The sequence below is a fragment of the Platalea leucorodia genome (assembly GCF_965183815.1).
Source record: "Platalea leucorodia genome assembly, chromosome: 2".
Lineage (NCBI taxonomy): Eukaryota > Metazoa > Chordata > Aves > Pelecaniformes > Threskiornithidae > Platalea > Platalea leucorodia.
Window position 1 is genome coordinate 30,462,552 of NC_138824.1, and position 18,985 is coordinate 30,481,536.

At 37.6% G+C, this 18,985-nt stretch overlaps 1 protein-coding gene across 1 annotated transcript in view; it reads left to right on the forward strand.

Annotated features, from left to right (window-relative positions):
* KPNA3 (karyopherin subunit alpha 3) overlaps positions 1-17,998 on the forward strand; it is a 52,666-nt gene extending 34,668 nt beyond the window's left edge. The window contains exons 7-17 of the mRNA XM_082304087.1: positions 689-774; positions 3,778-3,864; positions 4,261-4,430; positions 5,560-5,604; positions 8,076-8,207; positions 9,392-9,520; positions 11,291-11,395; positions 11,531-11,602; positions 11,700-11,862; positions 12,806-12,900; positions 15,417-17,998. Coding sequence (XP_082160213.1) covers positions 689-774; positions 3,778-3,864; positions 4,261-4,430; positions 5,560-5,604; positions 8,076-8,207; positions 9,392-9,520; positions 11,291-11,395; positions 11,531-11,602; positions 11,700-11,862; positions 12,806-12,900; positions 15,417-15,515 — 1,183 coding nt within the window. The 3' untranslated portion in view covers positions 15,516-17,998. The remainder of the gene's footprint in view (positions 1-688; positions 775-3,777; positions 3,865-4,260; positions 4,431-5,559; positions 5,605-8,075; positions 8,208-9,391; positions 9,521-11,290; positions 11,396-11,530; positions 11,603-11,699; positions 11,863-12,805; positions 12,901-15,416) is intronic.
* The last annotated feature ends 987 nt before the right edge of the window (positions 17,999-18,985 follow it).

Consider the following 18,985-nt stretch of genomic DNA (forward strand, 5'->3'; position numbering starts at 1 on the left):
TCCTCAGGAAAGCAGGGCTCCATCACGCGTAACGGTTACTTGGGAAGACAAACGCCATCACTCCCGATGTCCCCCCCCTTCCTTCTTCTTCCCCCAGCTTATATGCTGAGCATGATGTCATATGGCATGGCATAGCCCTTGGGCCAGTCTGGGTCAGCTGTCCCAGCTGTGCTCCCTCCCAGCTTCTTATGCACCTGGCAGAGCACAGGAAGCTGAAAAGTCCTTGACTAGTGTAAACTCTGCTCAGCAAGAACCAAAACATCAGTGTGTTATCAACATTATTCTCATCCTAAATCCAAACCACAGCACTATACCAGCTACTAGGAAGAAAATTAACTCTATCCCAGCTGAAACCAGGACAAGGAGCTAATTAGTTGACTAGAGTAGCAATCAGCTTCACTGGTTGATATGTGCTTCAACAAGTATTACTGCTTTTATTACTAATATGAAGTCAGAATGATAGGTGGTTTACAAAAGGTCATAGAATGTAAAATCTTTTTTTTTTTCTTATAGCTTTTCCTCTGAAATGTCCAGGCTTATGAGGGTTTTTTTTTAAAACTTTTAGCCCAGTGGCGCTGCTTAAATGTAGAGTGTCTCAGAGTGGATACAGCTTGTAATACTGAAATGAACCATAAAATAATCTGCAGATCATGTTTCAACTTATTACCATAAAATTATTTCATTACAGTCCTTCATTACAATTTGAAGCTGCATGGGCATTGACTAACATAGCATCAGGCACTTCTGCACAGACTCAAGCTGTTGTACAGTCTAGTAAGTATTACAGTTTGATTTTTGGGGGGTGGTGGATATTGTGGGGAAAAGGGAGAAGGGGATATTTGGATAAGAAATGCCATTTGTTATCAAAACCATTAAAATAATAAATGCATGTCTGTCCTCCTTCTCAGAAAAATTCTACATTTGCTCTTAAGCATTAATCTGTTTGTCACTAACAATTAATATTAAGGATCCCAGACCTGATTTTGCCATAAAGAAGATAGAGAATGACAGATGATATAATGAGTATGACAAAAAATGTTAGTCCTTTCTAATTCTTGGGTTGATTTCTGAAGTTATGTACCGTTAATTCCCCTGTGGCTAAAACTTATGTTAGGAAGTAGTTCTTTCTACCTCAAAGGTATGTTCATAAATCTTATTAAAGTTGTTAAATACATATGATTACGTAAGGTTGCCCATTTAAATACAGACCTAAGAAAATTACCATCCTTTCCTTGACCATATGATCAGTATCTCCTGTACACGCTAAGTTTGTTGTGCTGCATTCATTTCTTGCTTAACCAGCCAGTGACGCTTCCATTATGAAAAGAGATAGGAAATAAACTCTAAAGTCAATTGAAGATAAATTATTCAAATTAATTTTTCAGGATAATATATATAGCTTTTATGTATCAGCACATTTATCTTAAAACAATCACCTTTGTGCTAAATACAACATTTTGTTGCTAAACAGGAGGCTATAGATAAGCAAATATATAATAAATTGTCTTGGCTTATTTATATTCAGTGTTTTTGTATGGAAAAATGGTGACTTAGTTATTTGATTTCTTTTTTTTTTTTAAGTGTGTGAACCTGCCTTTCAAATCAAAATGCTGTTTTATACGTTTTAATAGCTAATAAAATATCTCACTAATTGTTAGATTCTGTATAGTTAAGATATTGGAGCAATAGAATAAGAATCCTTATCAAAATAAGCTTTGGATAAAAATCCAAAGCCTTTTAAAAAAAAATCAATGTCTTGAATTTGTTTCAAAAAATCGTGACGTGATTTGGGCACCTGTGTTCTTAGATGGCTTTTCTGGTGTCTTAAATATCTTTGAAAATCTATTCCCAAGTTTTTTCATCCTTTCCAACTTGTTCATTGGTTATTAATTGTTTTCTTCCTTTTTCAAGTCCCACAATGTTATCATATTTCAATGAATGAATCTAATGAAAAGGCTGTTTATAGTATTAGCTTTGCAGAAAAATAATCTGGAAAAAATCTTAAAGTAAAAATAAGAATTAGAATGAAAATATGTACTGCACAGACAAAAGCATTGCTGTTACCTGAAAAATTACTAGACGTTCAGGCTGGGATATGTCTCTCCCAAAATCTGTTTAGCTAATGCTTGAAAAGAAGAAAATGTGATAAAATGACTTTAAAGAAGCAAAAAGCATTTTCCAAGCTTTACTCTTGAAGAGAAAGTGGAAGAAGTTTAGTCTAAAAGTCTTGCTGCTTTGGCTGGGAGATGACTAAGGGAAAACAGCCTCCCAGCCCTACTCCCATTAGATAAGGGATGGTTTGAGGAAACAAAGCAATAGACCCTTGCAGCTATAGAAGAGGCTGGTGCAGCCTAAATACAAAAGAAGAGGGCCTCCTGCAATCAGGAGGGACAGATGGCAATTGGAAGGCCCAGCAAAAGAGGAGAAGTACTATATACACACAATAGATCTTGGCAGGAGCCAATTTAGAGCAGAAGTAATTAATTTTTTGAGAGCAGTAGATCAGATAACGTGCAACTCATGCTTTCTCAGACTGTCCTCCTGCTGGAGTGCTGATATGAAATAATTTCATTTTGTGCTTTTGAAAGCATACCAGGATTGCAATCTAATATAAACTACATACTTGACCTTCCTCTCTGAAATATGTTGAATACACATACGGCTGAAGTGTAATCTCAGTAGTCACTGAGAAGGAAGGTAGAATATTCCACTTGAGCTGATGGAAGTGGGGTGATTGTTACAAGAACAGAGAGAGTGTTCTTAAGCAACGGTGTGTTGCTGTCCCTCCTAACTTGTCAGTTGTAGGCAATTGCTGAATTACTCATCTAGGGTGGAGATGGAATTTTAGGTTGTCTTTATTCTTCATCATTCTGTATTTTTCAGGAAAATACATCAGGGTTTTTTGGCTTATTATCACACGTTAAATTATTAACAGAATATTGATTCACAGTTGCTCACAACTCGTGTTGCAATTTTTTTAAATTTCTGAAGCTATTTCTGAAGCTATTTCTACAAGAAAAAAATTTTCTTTCCTTTAATAGTATATAAGTTGAATTATTTTGCTTTGCTCAGAAAGACTATAGGACAAATATGATCATATATAGATTTTAAAAATTGCTGCAAGAATTGCTGTCTTTCAAATAGTATGGGTTGTCTGAAGGGAAGTAGTGCATGGGAATAGTGGAAGGATGGTTTCTTAGCTCTATTAAATTTATTTAATTCAGCAGAGACTGGTATCTAAAATCAGTACCACTTCCTTAATCTGGTATGTTGCCTGCGTTATATAAGAGCAAATTAAAACGTGTCTTAGGACTGGCAGATGGATATAAATCTTCACTGCATATGGAAACTAACTATAGCTACCTCTTGGGAGGAAGCTGTTTTCTTAAAGTCAAGATTTGAAGCACGTTTGCACGAGTAGGCATGTCATTCTGCTAGGTATGTATTGTGATCTTGGATAACTGGAAAAACTGAATTGCCAGGACATTAAACCTAGCACCTACATACTTGAGGCTTTTGCATATCACTTTGAGAAATATGGGGAAATGTTTAAATGTGGGGAGCATTGTTGTTTAATAGTTGCTTGTTCTCAAGTCTATTTTTTCCCCTCTCTAGATATGTATAGAAATGTTTAACTGAGGTTTTGTATGCTCTTCATAATAGAAACATGTATCTTAGTATAAGGCATGGTAGCGGAAGTGGTTTGTATTAATCAGTGAAAGTATTGTGCGTATACCACATTCCAGTAAAAACAAATCCCATCTTTGCATTCTATAGATGCAGTACCCCTCTTCTTGAGACTACTTCATTCACCACACCAGAATGTTTGTGAGCAAGCTGTCTGGGCTCTCGGAAATATTATAGGTAACTCTTGTTGTTATTATAACGATTTGAATTCAGGGAGCGTTTCATTTTAGAATTTGACTTTTTGAACATTGGCATTATCATATGAGACTATGTTTCCTCTAAATTCTGTGGCTTAATATAATTTTTCACGTGGCCAGAATGGCATATGTACATCCTATTTTTTTCTAAAGAATAGTATGACTTGCTGCACAAAATATTAACAGGATAAATTTTGTGTTTCGTAAAATATACATACATATCTGTACGTATGTATATTTAATTGAACACGAACTGTTAGCAGTAGACTATTGGTGAGGAAACATAGAATTTCAGTATCCCGACATGTCATTGCATACATTTCAGGATTTTCCATTTTTAATGTAATTTCTTTTACAACAATTTTCATTTCTGTAGGTGATGGTCCTCAGTGTAGAGATTATGTCATATCACTGGGAGTTGTCAAACCTCTTCTGTCCTTCATCAATCCCTCCATTCCCATCACCTTCCTTCGGAACGTCACATGGGTCATTGTAAATCTCTGCAGGAATAAGGACCCCCCACCGCCTATGGAGACAGTTCAGGAGGTAAATAAAGAATTAAGAGACAGATAATTTTTTTATACTCTGGGCTAGAGGCCAAATGTTTTACATAGTCATACTCTGAATTTTGCATGTTTTTTGCCGCTGTCTTGTGCCACTTAGCAGTTGTTGAATGAAGTAATTTGACCAATTTGATGCTTCTTATTAAGGCTGTAATAAAGGTATTTGTAACATCTGAAACTGAGTAAGACTGAAGACTGATGAGCCGTATATTAACATGGACACAACAAAAAATTTAACACGCTAGAGCATTTCATGTTTTTATCAAAAAAAGGCTACAAACGTGATTCTGTATATAGAAGTATTCAAATGTAATTATTTTCAGTAAGAGGAAAGGTAAACGAACCAGTGAATGTAGTATAGTTTGTGTTTTGACTAGCTGTGAACATGCAGTCAATGTCAAGTCCCCACTTGAGAAGCATCTGAAAATCCTTTTAAACTGGTGAACAGAGCAAATGCGGTGTTTATAGCATCACTTTACTAGCTGTGCCTATTTGACTAGAACTATAGTTGTATTGTACATAAAGTTCTTTATTTTAAGATAAATTCCAACTGTAGATACAGTTTTTGAAGCCACGTGAAGTATAATATTGTTAGCAACTAAACTTTTTAATGACATTTTAAAGTGAAGCAGAGAACAGGGGAACTTTTACAAGTAATACTTTACCAAATAAAAACCCTTGTTCTAAGCAGTCTTTATCATGGCTCAGTTTTATATTTTCTCCATACATGAATACAAAAAAAAAAATTACTTTAATCCAAGAGTTTTATATATTGATATTAGGCTAGTGATTTTTATTATATTGTGTGGTAACAAAGCTTTCAAAATAGCAGGGGGATGTCTTATCTCTGTTGTTGGCTTTTGTTTTGCCTTAAAATATAGTCTGCTCTCTGTGTGTCTTTGAAATACAGTACTGTCTTGTATTTTTACAAATTTTAAATATAATATATATGTATTTTTATGCATACCTTGAGGGAATGACCGGCTGCTGGGAAGTGTGTGAATGCAATATGCTAATGCAGTCTCAAGCTAAGCTTTGTGACTGCAGTACTTGGATTCATGATTGTACGGCCAATTTTATTCTACTGTAATGACTGATGAACTTCTTTTCAGATTTTGCCAGCATTGTGTGTTCTCATTTACCATACAGATATAAACGTGAGTAATTTCTAAAGTTTTGGATATTTAGATTCTTTGTTTTCTCTAGAGAGAAAATGCTGCAAGATTGTTTTAAGTGGCAAACTTTGAGTGTTAATTTATGTATAATTAAGTAGTAAATGCACAATTAAATATGAAGACCAATATAATTGTAGTCATTCAGAGCATGAAAAAGAAAGTGCAAACACCATTTCTGAAATATCTTTTCTAAAAGTTTTTTTTATCCTTTAGTTAGCTTCAGTTTAATTCTGCCCCAATTTGTAATTTTGCATAGATGATATATAATGCATGTGTAGAAAAAATATGTATAATTCTACATATCAGTCCAATCAAATATTGTGATCATATGGGTAAATCTGACTTTTGTAACCTGTTGGGTGCCTGACTTTGCAACCTCTTTCACTAAGAAAATCACATACGAAAATATACTTAAATAAACAGCAATAAACTATTGTTTTGTGGCACCTTTGACAACTTTTCTTCAGGTTTTCAATACTAAACCTTCAGTACTTCCCACGTTCCTCATCCATGGGTTTACATATATTTTCTGAATAAAGTCCTAGAGGGGTGGACTTACCTCTTGAAGTCTTATATTGGGACTTCAGGAGCAAAGGTCTGTGTAACTAAGGGGTACTGAGCTGCTCTTCTCCTCCTCCTCCTGTCAGGACTATGTAATGTCTTTGACTCTTGCTCCCTGTAGTGATCCTTCAATTTAGGGAAGCAGGAATTGAACCCCTGTGGTGGGTCTGGGGACAGAGCATAAGATTGGTGGAACTGTCTTTCGTTACTTCCATGCTGTGGTAGTGGTGTTTCTGCTGCTCTTTCAATGGTGAAGTGGGCTTGGCTCCACAAAATATTTGCAAACAGTTTCATTTGGGATTTTGCCAGGGTTTTCCCAGTGTAATGTGAGTGGGAGACAGCACATGGTGACTTTCCAATTCGTTATTTGGACAAACCTGAATGGTAATTCATAGCAAAACCAAACATACTTCTAACCTGTAGGCTTTTTCCCCCTGCCAAATTTGAAAGCTTTTGCAAGCAATGATTGTATGAGAGCTTCTTGAAGTAGATATGAGACTATGTGATGCCAGGTTTTGACTGATCTCAATTAGGGTGCCCGTCTTTTTGATCCTGAGAGTCAGGTGCTAGTTTGGAGGTACCAGTCTGGTCCCAGCCTCTCCAATACAGGAGCAGCAAACCTATCTTTGGAGATGAGTCAGTGATGCAGGTAGGTCAGCCAACAGTCCTGTGAGTGCTTCTGGCGGCTGCTGCTCTCGTCACCAACAGGGCTGTGGGGCAGCAACCTGGTGAGGCACCATCTCTCACTGCTTCTGCTGCGACTGGCTCCACTGCAGCACATTCTGCTGTCCCTGCGGCATTAGCAGGTGAGGGCAGCAGCAGGCTTTGTCAAGAAAGCATTACGTCTGTGCTGTCTGGTCCCTGGAGCTGTGTGGAAGCAGGCGGTGGGTCAGGACTTCAAAGCTCTTCCTGTGTTTCAGTACTGTAGTATTTAGCTGCCTTAATAGCTGGAAATTTTAAATGGGTCTGTTTTAAAAGTAGAGTAGATCTAGGCACCTCAACAGATGATGTCCTCAGTGGGGTCCAGATTTCTCTTCCTGCAGTTCCTAACTTCATCTCTAAGTGATGGGATATCCCTCTTTCTGCTGGCTTTGTTTCTGCTTCAGATACTTTCAATGACTGTAACTTTTGTACCTTTCTTTTTTTGAGGGCTCTCAAATCATCCTTATCAAGTCATCAATGACTTATTTTCTTTAAGATGCTAAGATTGCCCTGCATGATAGTCATTTCTGTGGGTTTTCGCTTTGCTTGAACAGTTGCCACCTTACAATAGTTGCTAGTCCTTTAGTTGGTATCAGAACTCCTTTCATTTGCTGGGGATTTTAATCTTAATATGAAGGCAAAAAAAGGCATACATCCACAATAGTTGTGGTTTCACTTCAGAACTGCACTGTGGATCAGAAATGCTAAGGTGTAGATGTAGATTAGAGACTAAAGGGACTTAGGTATTCTGTAATCAAAAGATAGCAGCGCTAACAAATTATAGCAGTGCTAGGAGGCTGGGTCGGTATTTTCTTCAGAAAGTTACTAGCACAACTGCTTCTATGAGCTGGTTGTCTATCTTTGAAACGCAAATCAAGCCCAACAGTTTACCTTTGTGAGATGCTATATGCTGTCACTTAATGCACCAACATGTGGTATTTAATTTAAAAAATTTTTGAGAGAGGACATATAGAAATTACTATTATGGAACAAATGGCCCCAGTTGTCACAGTTGTACATAATAATCTAACATTTTACTAGTTAGGTCTCATCATAATATTTGAGTTTTTCCTGTAACTAAATTGCGTGCTCTTTTTTCCCCCCCCAGACCTGTGGAACGTTGTAAATTAAGAGTCCATTACCTGGATTTTACTGTTCAATGTCTAAACCATGTTCTTTCCAATTTGTAGATTCTTGTGGACACTGTTTGGGCTTTGTCCTACTTAACAGACGGTGGAAATGAACAGATACAAATGGTGATTGATTCAGGAGTTGTACCTTTTCTAGTTCCCCTTCTGAGTCATCAGGAGGTTAAAGTTCAAGTAAGTCTGGTTCAGTTGCTATTGAATAGCCCTTTGTAAGCTATTTTCTAAAAAATGTGCCTTAGAGTATTTATTAGTGGACTACCGAGATGAGCATTTATAGCTACATTTGTTGCAGGTAAAACTGAACAAAAAATGCTACCTACGCTGGGGAAAAAAGATTATTAAAATGAAAGAAAACTCAAACAAAACAGTTCTGATATGGTTTTAAGTAAAGTGACAGGTTAAACATTAACTTCCATTGTGTGATTACCAGGGGTGCCTTCCTTTTGTAGTCCTAAGATACTTAATGACAACAGATTTTACATTTTCTAGAATTCAAGTTACATGCACTCTTTTCTGTTGCTGCATACATGGTTGTGCATATTCTGTCTGAATAGCTCATGGAAATCAATTAATATTAGGAGGCCTTTTGAATGTTAAAATATTTGCAGATGCCAAGTCCTTTTAGTAAAGTAAATTTCTAATTAGCTACAAAAGGTAGGTTAACTAAGCTTGTTTGATTAATTTCAAAGAAAAAGGGAAACTAAATTTAGTTAACATGTGATTGATTTTTATAAACCAACTGTTGTAATTGGAAGCTTTTTTATGTACCTGTGCATTTGTCGTGTTTGTTTAGTTTGTACTTCGGATGAGACTTGGCTATCTTGAAATTTGTTGGACCAGTTCACTTGATGAAAAGGAGTCTCTCCAGTATTCTGTCACTTGTAAAGCATTTACTAACCAATACATAAAGATATAAAGTCCATTTCTGAAAGTCAGCTGAGAATCAATAAGAAGAAAAGTAGTTGTGGGTTTTCTAATTCTGTAGTGGAGAGCTGAATGGAGAAATAAGCAATCTTGCAGACATAGTCAAAGCCTGGAAACAGTTAATGTAATTGTAACTCAGATCAGATATATGATGAATTAACTCTTCTATTGTTTCAATATTCTTTTAATTTCTAATCTTTACACTTTTTGAGTTGAGCTGCACTGCATCTATTCAGTAAAATGCTGTACTATGTGTTTCTGTTTTGGTGAAACAGTACCCATTTTTAGGATGTAGCTCAGAGGATGAAGTGCTAAATTGTATTTTGTGAAGTGTTTTTATAAAGACATGTCTTAAAATGATCTTTGTTTTAGCAATAAGTAACAGCAATGTCTTTAACATGCCATTTTTTTTCCTTCCCACTTTGGATATTCAGACAGCAGCACTGAGAGCAGTAGGCAACATAGTAACTGGTACTGATGAACAGACACAAGTTGTTCTCAATTGTGATGTTTTGTCTTATTTCCCAAATCTCCTGACGCATCCAAAAGAGAAGATAAACAAGGTATGATTTGTTTCTTCCTAACTTAATCTTTTTGTTTAAGAAATAACACAGTAGTCTGTAGAATATTACAGAAGAATTTCTTACAGCTATTATTTCCAGCATGTGAGCAATTTTGTATAAAGATGCAGCCTTTGAGGCTGGTGCTTAATTAGGGCTACAGCCAAACAACCATAGTGAGGATCCATGCATTGGTGTTGATGCCTAGTGCTTTTTGGGAGGACTGATGGTTTTTGCTTTGGAGCATGACGCTTTTTTTTTTTTTTTTTTATTTGCAATGTGAGTAACTGGCTAACTTGCATTATAGTTTTTTGGTTGAGTCCAGTGAGTTGAGTAAGATGGATATATTTTTTTTTCCACTCCACCTTTTCATAGTGGAGTTTGTCCTGTTGGCCATCTTCACCTTCAAGGAAGTAGGGAGTACCACTGTCCTTTTCTGAAAACGGTCCCTGTGTTTCCTCTCCTTCCTTTTGGCAGAGGTAACTTTGCTGCTGCAAGGACTGGATGGAATAGGGGGAGTTAGATGAAAGTGATCAGTGCCCTCTTTTCACAGCTGTATTTCATGTTATTTGTCTTTCTTTGGGGGTTTTTTGGGTTTTTTTGGTTTTTTGTTTGGTTGGTTTTTTATCATTGTGCCATCTTCCACTGCAAAGATGGGGCTGGCTGAGGAGGAGCCTTTTTTGTTTAGCTTGTGTGATTCCCCCATTTAGTGTACCATTGAGGGGAAAACTGTTTGTGAGGAATCTGTTTCTTCAGGCCCTGTCAACTGCCAAGAGGTCTGAAGAAGTTATCTTGGACAGTTCAAACTGCTGTGATTTGTTTCTGCCTGCCCTTCTAGCTCTCAGAAAAGAATGATGAAGCTCCTTTTGAATGCCAAGAAAGAAACTATTTTTGTATAAGGGGAATCTATAAACACTTTGAGTTTTGTTTTAAGTGTATTTTGTGAGGGGCAAATACAAATAAAAGCCAGATATACATCCCTAAAAAATGGAACCTATTATGTTTTTTTCCTGAAGTACTTCATAATGGGCTGCTTGCCACACCTGTTTGTTTTTTACTTACGGTTGGAGCCTTTTTAAGATGTTCTCGATTGCCTTGACAAGTCTCCCCCTTTGTAACCAGTAATTAGATAGTAATTAGATTAGCTATGCCGATGAGCCACCTGAAGGAGGTAACTGCTGAGTGAGGTCTCAGGACTCAGAGTCCTGTCCGATACTTAATGGGAGGCCTTGAATGAGATCTCTGAGCTTCACTTCATGTTTCAGGAAGAAAATGGGAGCTGGAGTTGGTCTTCCTTGTATCAGCACAGAAAGCTACTACTGAGCTATTCAGTCAAATATTACAGGATAAGTCCTTTTTTATATGAGGTTTTACCAGTTTTCCTATTTTCTTTGCAAAACTGATCTCAAGTTTAAAACACAGCTGTGACTCCAGCAGTGCAAAGTGGGTATAAGGTTTAAGTCAGTATTGCTCCCCATGTATGCTGACGCTCCTTGTGTAAGTAATGATCTGGCCCTGTGAGTTAATCCTATCAATTTTACATTGATCCCCTGTGTGTTTGGCTTTCACAGTGCAGTAAAAGTTTGTGTGCTAAAAGTGCTATTGCGGAGGAAACCTGGAGGCTCTGTTTAGTGGTTGGTCATGGTATGATTTTAGGTTTTGAGGTTATTTTGTTGGTTTGTTTTGGGTTTTGGTGTTTTGGTTTTTTTTTTTTTTTCATCCATTGACTATTTTTTTAAAAGTGTTCTGCTTTTTTATTTTGTCCAATTGTAGGAAGCAGTTTGGTTCCTCTCCAATATCACAGCAGGAAACCAGCAACAAGTTCAGGCTGTAATAGATGCTGGGTTAATCCCTATGATCATACACCAGCTGGCTAAGGTCAGTCAAACTATCAGCTATGCAAGTTGTCATCCGCTTTTTATAAATCTGACACGAGGAGTCTGTGATTTTTAATAATAAGCTTGACAGATGTTTCCATGCTGGTTTTAATAAGCTATTAATTTTATTTTTCAGGGGGACTTTGGAACACAAAAGGAAGCTGCTTGGGCAATTAGCAATTTGACAATAAGTGGGAGAAAAGATCAGGTATGTGTAGTGGGATTTCAAATTGTCACTAACACGTTGCATATGCAGCCATTTGTAAGAAGCACAATGTTGAAAGCATGTTTTTTTCGTTATTTAGGTTGAATACCTTGTACAGCAAAATGTAATCCCACCATTCTGTAATCTACTCTCAGTAAAGGATTCTCAAGTGGTACAGGTGGTGCTGGATGGTCTGAAAAACATCCTGATAATGGCTGGTGATGAGGCTAGCACAATAGCTGAAATTATAGAAGAGTGTGGAGGTAAGTGCTTATTAGACTTTTAACAAATTCATTGATATTATGGATGTGATTATTATGGATATTGGTCTGTTTTCCCCTTCCTGCTGTTGGTATTTACTACAGCATTTTTTACCATGGGCTATTTGAATAAGCAAGTGAGACTTTTGTACTGAGAGAAATGACATTTTTTTCCTATTTAGTTCAGTTTAGAGATGGTCATGTTGAAGGAGCTTTCTGTAGCTTAGGTATTTTTTAGGTTTAAATGAGAATTGTACTTCTTTTCATTTGATTATTCCATGAACTTTGTTCTGTTCTAAAACACACAATTCTTGCTTTAGTTCATTGCGTTGGAAGCAGTTGTTAGGATCATAATTTCATTACAGACCAAAGCAGGATGAGGAGTCTTGGATATTGCAATCCAAGTTTTAACACGTGCTAATGAATGTATTATAGTAAGATAGCAGTAAAGGGATGTTGAAGAACGTACTACAGTGGAAGTTTTTCCCTTGTATTATTTCATATCCAGTTTGAAAATGGGACTAGTGTTTTAAGCTGCTCTTGGTGTGAGGCTTTGTCACCTTGTTTTAAACTCGTATGCAACACACAAATGTAGCTACTTCCTTTTGGTGATATACAGAAAGCACAATGACTGAAACGAAAGCTTTGTAGTAGACAGAAGTCTTTAAAAAAATTAAATACAGAGAGTTTTATCTAAAAGGAGAGAAGATTCCATTATCCCTTGTTCATAAAATGGGATATTCCATGGCATGCAAAGGTTCGCAGACTACTTGTCTTTCCTCTTACAGACAAAGATAGCTACTGTGTAGATAATATTTGCAAACTGAGCTTCCTCTTTTCTAGTATGTTTCAGTAGTAATGTTTCATTATTTTTCTTAGTTTTTTCAAAGTAGTCAGTAACTCCAGTTTAAACTTACAAAACTCTTCTCCATTTTCTTTTATTCAGGGTTAGAGAAAATCGAAGCCTTACAACAGCATGAGAATGAAGACATTTATAAACTAGCATTTGAAATCATAGATCAGTATTTCTCTGGTGATGATGTAAGTATGCTAAAGATTGAAGAGTATATGTGCTATGCTGTTAGCTTAGTAAGTACATTGTCATTTTTCCTCAGTTCCAGTTGTCATGAACATAGGTTATCTGCAAAGTCAGTTTTCCTGCTTCTTTTTCAGTTCAGCTTCCCTTAATTGAAAGTCTTTGAAGAGTTTCTCAATACCAAGAATTTTCTGTAGCAACATCAAAATGACTGCTTTGGTTTTGCCTAATAAATTGATTGACACTGACCTAATTTTGTCACACTGACATATAAATTGAGATTTAATTACTTGTGATTAGAATCTAAACAGTTCTCTGGCTCTCCTTTTTACTTTCTCGTACATCAGTCTTTGGAGGGGGGGCTGGATCCTTACTTTCAGATAGGTCCCTGTATTTCAGCTCTAACTGCTCAGTCTGGATCCTGCATGGAAGAGTCATCAGAACTGTAACACTTTCTGCAACTGATTGATCTAGATCACCTGATATTTTGTTGCACCCTGATTAGGTATTTTGACCCTTTGTGTTCTAGCTTTTTCTGCTACTGGCTGCTTGTGAGTGCCTCAGAAGCACTTCAGCAAGCGATTTGAAGACAAATAATAATTATCTTTTCTAGGCCACCCAGGGTGTCTGTAGTTCTGCAGCCTAGCAGAACTATGTCTTCAGTTCTTCTCTTAAATTGAACTCTCTAGATACCAGCTCTAACTTTAGGACTCATTAATTTTCAATTCATGGGCCCATCATGTGATTGCGAAGTTAGTCACCAGAATTTAAGATATGTGAAAAGTTCGCTATGGTTGTAATGATTCTGCGAGCAGTGTCTAATAGTCTCCATAATGGCTCTGAGACTTCTGTAGCTAACTGAAGAGCACAGTCTAGTTGGTGCGGGTGTAAAAATAGCCCTTTTGAGGTTAGTACTCCCTTTTGTGCATTTACTTTTTACACAAACTAATGCAATTTAATCTGTGCCTTATTTGCTGAATTTACCTCCTTTACTCAGGAGTGAGACTTTACTTCAGATTATTTTTTATACTGTTACCATGTTTTCTGGGGCTTCTGAAAATTGAAATTGTAGAAATTCCATGATTGGGAGATAGGAGGTAAAACATAAAACCAGACAAATTTTCAGGCAGTAACTATAAGTAGGAAAATAACACTTGTCATTTGAGGACTGGTGGGGAAAAAAGAAAAAAATCCAAATTGCCCTAGGGAGACAAGAGACTGGTTATGTTAGCCTGCTTGGCAGTGTTAAGATTGACTGTCCAGGAGTATTCCCGCCTTCTGTCACTTCAGGATCTTCTGTATTCTCATGAGATATTGCTGACTACTAGATATCCCTTCACTGTTAATCCCATCTGCTCCTTTGCTGAGCCTTGTAAAGTGCACTTTAGGACCAGCACTAATGGCTTCCTGACTTCAGTTTCTTGTGTTAAAGGCATGCGAACTCAGGTAATGTTACTTTGTAGTACCCCTGCAGAAGGCAGAAGTGCTAATTTATCAACTCACAAACATTTTGCAAAGCAGTCTGAGACCAGATTCAAACGTCATTTGGGCATGACGTGCCCCACTCTTCCTCCTGCGGATTGTTGCTGTCACCAAAGGCCTTAACCTCTCCTCCAATTTAGGTATTGTCACCCAAAGTAAAGAGAAACAAAGATTTTAGGTGAGTCAGTTCTGACATCCGCACTACTCCAAGGCCAGGTCTCAGGAAGCTATTTAGACCACACACAAGGGCTCTTCCCTGCTTCAGAATGGCACGCGGTTTGAAACGAGGCATATGGTTCCTGCAGCCTGGTTTGTAGAGGTGGCACGTTCAGCGAATAGATGCAGCTGGTAATTTGGAGGAGGATAGTTGGGGTTTGAAGTTGTGCGTATTGATGCTGCTGACCATGTTGTTTGCTGTTCTTAGAGGCAGTAGATACCTGAATTCTAACAGCTCTGAGGAAGTTGGGTGAAGTTGGATGCTGATCCCTTTCATTCTATATCCATAGAGTAATGAAGTACTTTTGGTTTAAAAAAAAAAATTTCAGATTGCGTTTATGAGAGCTATATAAAACTGCTCTGAAATGCGTAATTCTTAAATCCTTCAGATTCTGATAGGAGATACTGAGTACTCTTTTCAGCTTTATAATAAGTATTTCTATCAGCTGCCGATAAAAACTATTTTCATATTGGAAGAAACGGGGAGAAAGTACAAAACTAATTTTGGAGTTCACAACTAGATTAGCCAACTCCAGCTGTACTAAAAATTGGCGTTTAAAATTAAATCGCACAGCTAAAATAACAACTGCTTTGACCAAGCAGCAACCCAGTCTCTAGCCATTACAATTTTCTGTTTCCCTAATGGTATTAGAACTGAGTTGATGTGGTGGTGGTGTTTTTAAACATATTTGAGGAATTGAATTGGAAAAGCTGATCTAATTTTATTGCAATAATATTTAAAAAAAAAAGAAAATAATCTCTTCTATGTTTACTGAATTGTGCAGGGAATTGGCCTCTCATGTATTTTTGTTGTATTTTATAGATTGATGAAGATCCCAGTCTCATTCCTGAAGCCACTCAAGGAGGTACTTACAACTTTGACCCAACGGCCAACCTTCAAACAAAAGAATTTAATTTTTAAGTTCAAAAAAGTGCAGCTTCTCTGTCCCACACCAGTATGAAGCACCACCAGATGGCTACCAAGTGAAGAAACAAAAGGCTCCAAGACACACATGCCTCTTCATTTTGATGCTTCTAAAGCAAGCCATGTATCGGTCACTTTGCAGTTGCCAAACGTCACTATCACATGGACTGTAAATGCATATGCATGATCTCTTAAACTGTTTCAGAATTCTTTTTAACAGTCCCAACTACCTTTTTTTGCCTTTTTCCTGGTGCCACATGCTGACAACCGCAATCTGCAGTTTTGTTAAGAATATTCCATAGTGGTGGCACATTGGCTTTCCACGGAAAAGTAGCTTCTTTGGAAAATGGTGCGCTGTGGATCAAGACACTTTGGTATGATGCGTACATTTTGGAAGACCTTACAGGGGCCCGGTTTGCTCTGAGCCTCCATCATCGTCCTCCACAAACATACTTTCATATACTTTATGTGGAAGAATAGATTCAAAAATGCAAGCCAAATGAATTTCATTGGTGAAACTGAAATAAAAGTAACTTAAAAAAAAAACACTTGGCAATTGATTAAACACTTAAGTTTAAAACAAACAAAAAAAACTACTTCAGCTATCAGTAATTGATGTGTGTTCATTAACTGCCTCAGAAACCAGGGTTGGAGAATGAACTGTAGATTTGGACTGGTAAAGCTTTTGCCATTATACCTAATTTTTGAGAACAGCGAGCCCTATTTGACCACTCACTTCAGCCTGTGTGTTCCTGCTGTTTTGAAGTAATCAAATGCTGTGCATGGTATTTTACCTGAGCTACAACCTGTTATGGACTTGAACTTCTGTTTAAGCTGAAAGCAAGAGTCCCAGACTGTAGAAAAAAAAATTCTGTCCAAAAACATATTAGTTAAAAAGAATCTTGCTTTCAACTTTCAGTAGTCAATATATTTTGTTTTAAATTGATAATTGGATATGGTTGATTTATATTGGGTTTAAACTGTGGAGCTTTCATGTTTACTGTAATTTAGTCTTAAACTATTTTTTACTTAGTAACCAGTGCTTATGATGATGTGGTTGGCAACAAACCAGCAACTACTTAGAAGCGTCATAAAAGCTTCATTCTTGGAGTATTGGAAGAGTAATGCAGAAATTAGTCTCAAATCTTATTCACATGATTAAAAAAGATACAAACTGGTTGATGTGTGAGGCTGTATGGAAGCTGCCGTTATTCAGCATAAACCTGATGTGCAGCGCACATTAAATAACTTTACCTAAGGTATGTGAGGTCATTGCTTTTGGAAAATCGTCTGACCCAGTCATTTTCAAAGGGATTTTGGTATTGCTGGGGTGAAGATCGATAATTTTGAAATTCTGTAAGCTATCACACAAACTGGTTTTGTTGCTGTTGTTTACTGGGTGTAATTTCCCAATGCATTGATGTGAAGGGATAGAAAAATCTAAACTAATTTAGTTATTGGATGTGGGTTGTATTTACTGTGATGAAGATAAGGACAGATGCCATCAGAGCTTTGTGGATCAGCTGTTTTTCCACTGATGAACAACGCATAGCAGGTGTGCATTCATTAAATATATATCTGCCAAGGTGGAGCCACTTTAAAGAGTGAGTTGTCTTGTATCTCAGCTGGATACAAGCGTATGTTTAAACTGCAAGATTTTTACTTGCTAGATAATCTGTTTTAATATAGTGGTTTGGCCTCTGATTATTTATAGGTTTTATAAATTTTAGAATCAATTTCTCTTTAAGGTGGCTCAGATTTTTCAACTCTTGTGCACATAAAATTGAGTTGAAGTTCATTGTGCCTTTTTTCTTTTCCCAAAAGTTGAGTTGAAGCTTCATATGGTAACTGCATCCTATTCACACACTATAGTCTAAAATCTTGAAACTGTGTGGTGTTCGCTAAAAAACTAAACAATAAAAAGTCAAAGTTAGGTAAGGTCACAAAGTTTTTGTGAGATTAGAGTTCCAGCGGATGTTATTGTGAACAAATATTTCCCCCCTTCTAATGCAATTTAGTCTCCCTATATGCCATATAGACTGACGGATACCCTGTTCAGCCTGCACTCACTGTTGTACTAGAGATTACATACAAATTGATATTGAAACAACAGTTTTCCAGTACTGTGAAGATTTGATCCTTTTCTTGCACTCAATGCATTACATTAAAAGTGAACATCGGAGAACTGGGTAAGGCAGGACAAAGCGTTTGCTCAGTTCTTTCTGTTGTGACCTTATCAGCTTTTGATTGGGATTGCACCATTTCATAGTTAATAAAGGAAACAAAGTATATTGCTGCACTTTTACGTTTTCAGAACAGTGTTTAAAATTGCATTGTTTTTATTATTTTTTTAAACTATCAGTTAAAATAGACTAAAACGTTCTTTCAAAGAGGCATCTAAATGTGTTCCTAATTTTGTATATGGGCTTAGGTTTTGTAACCAATAAAAAGCTGCTATCAAATACTATAAAAAAATTCAAGACCTTATTTTGAAGATTATGAAACTGCTTAGTCTTCACGGATTGACTTAGGGGTTTTTGTCTTTGACTAGATATTAGTTAGCAGAACTCCACATCAAAGTCTGATGTTACGAGAATGAATAAAGTAAGCTAATGCAGTCATCTCTGAAACTTTGCATACTGTTCCAATACGGAGTTTTATACTTTTTAAGGAGCTGTTTCCCAAACGTGTGCAGGAGGCCGTGGTAAGTGGGCTGCAGCTGATCCAGGTAACCGTTAAACAGGGGCTTCAGTCTGAAGGTGCACCGCAGAGTCAAGGAACTTTCACCATCTTTTTCTGCCTCCAGAAACGCCCTTTCCAGGCTGCCAGCGCTAGGCTGGTTGCTGATTCAGCACTAATTTTAAGCTGGGGATGCGGTAGGAGCAGGCCCGGCTCCTCCTGCCCGGTGTGCGTTGGGAGGGGGTGAGTTCCAAGACTGGCTTCAGGCGGGCGGCCGGCCTTCCCCCGTGGCCGGCCTTCCCCGGTGGCCGGCGTCCCTCCCCCCCCGGCGCGAGTGACCCCACTGCGGTGCCGCTCGCTCGGGGATGGATTGGAGCCGTCAAGAGAATTGCGTTGTCCAGCAGCCCCCTAATTAGTACAGTCCTGCTTCAATTACGTGACAGCACCAGTGGAGGAAACCCTCTTGAACTGCTTGAAGGGCGCCTGCAGCTCCGGCTTTGCCGTCCTTGCTCCGTGCCAGTTGGGTGACTCACCTGGGGAAGCCCCTCTCTCTCCATGGGTAGGCTGATGATGGAGATGAGCTTCCAGAGCCGTATTTAAATCTTTGCAAACGCTCTCCCCCGGGGATATAAAGGGTAAAGATTTCAAAAGAGCACAACTCACATTTCCAAAAGCAGTTTAATCTCTTTGGTTCCTTTAGCTTTCAGTTGACAAAATGAAACTCTTGAATCCTGTTGGTTTTTTGCAACCTGTTAATCATCCGGCAGGTCCTAGCTAGATGACTTGAA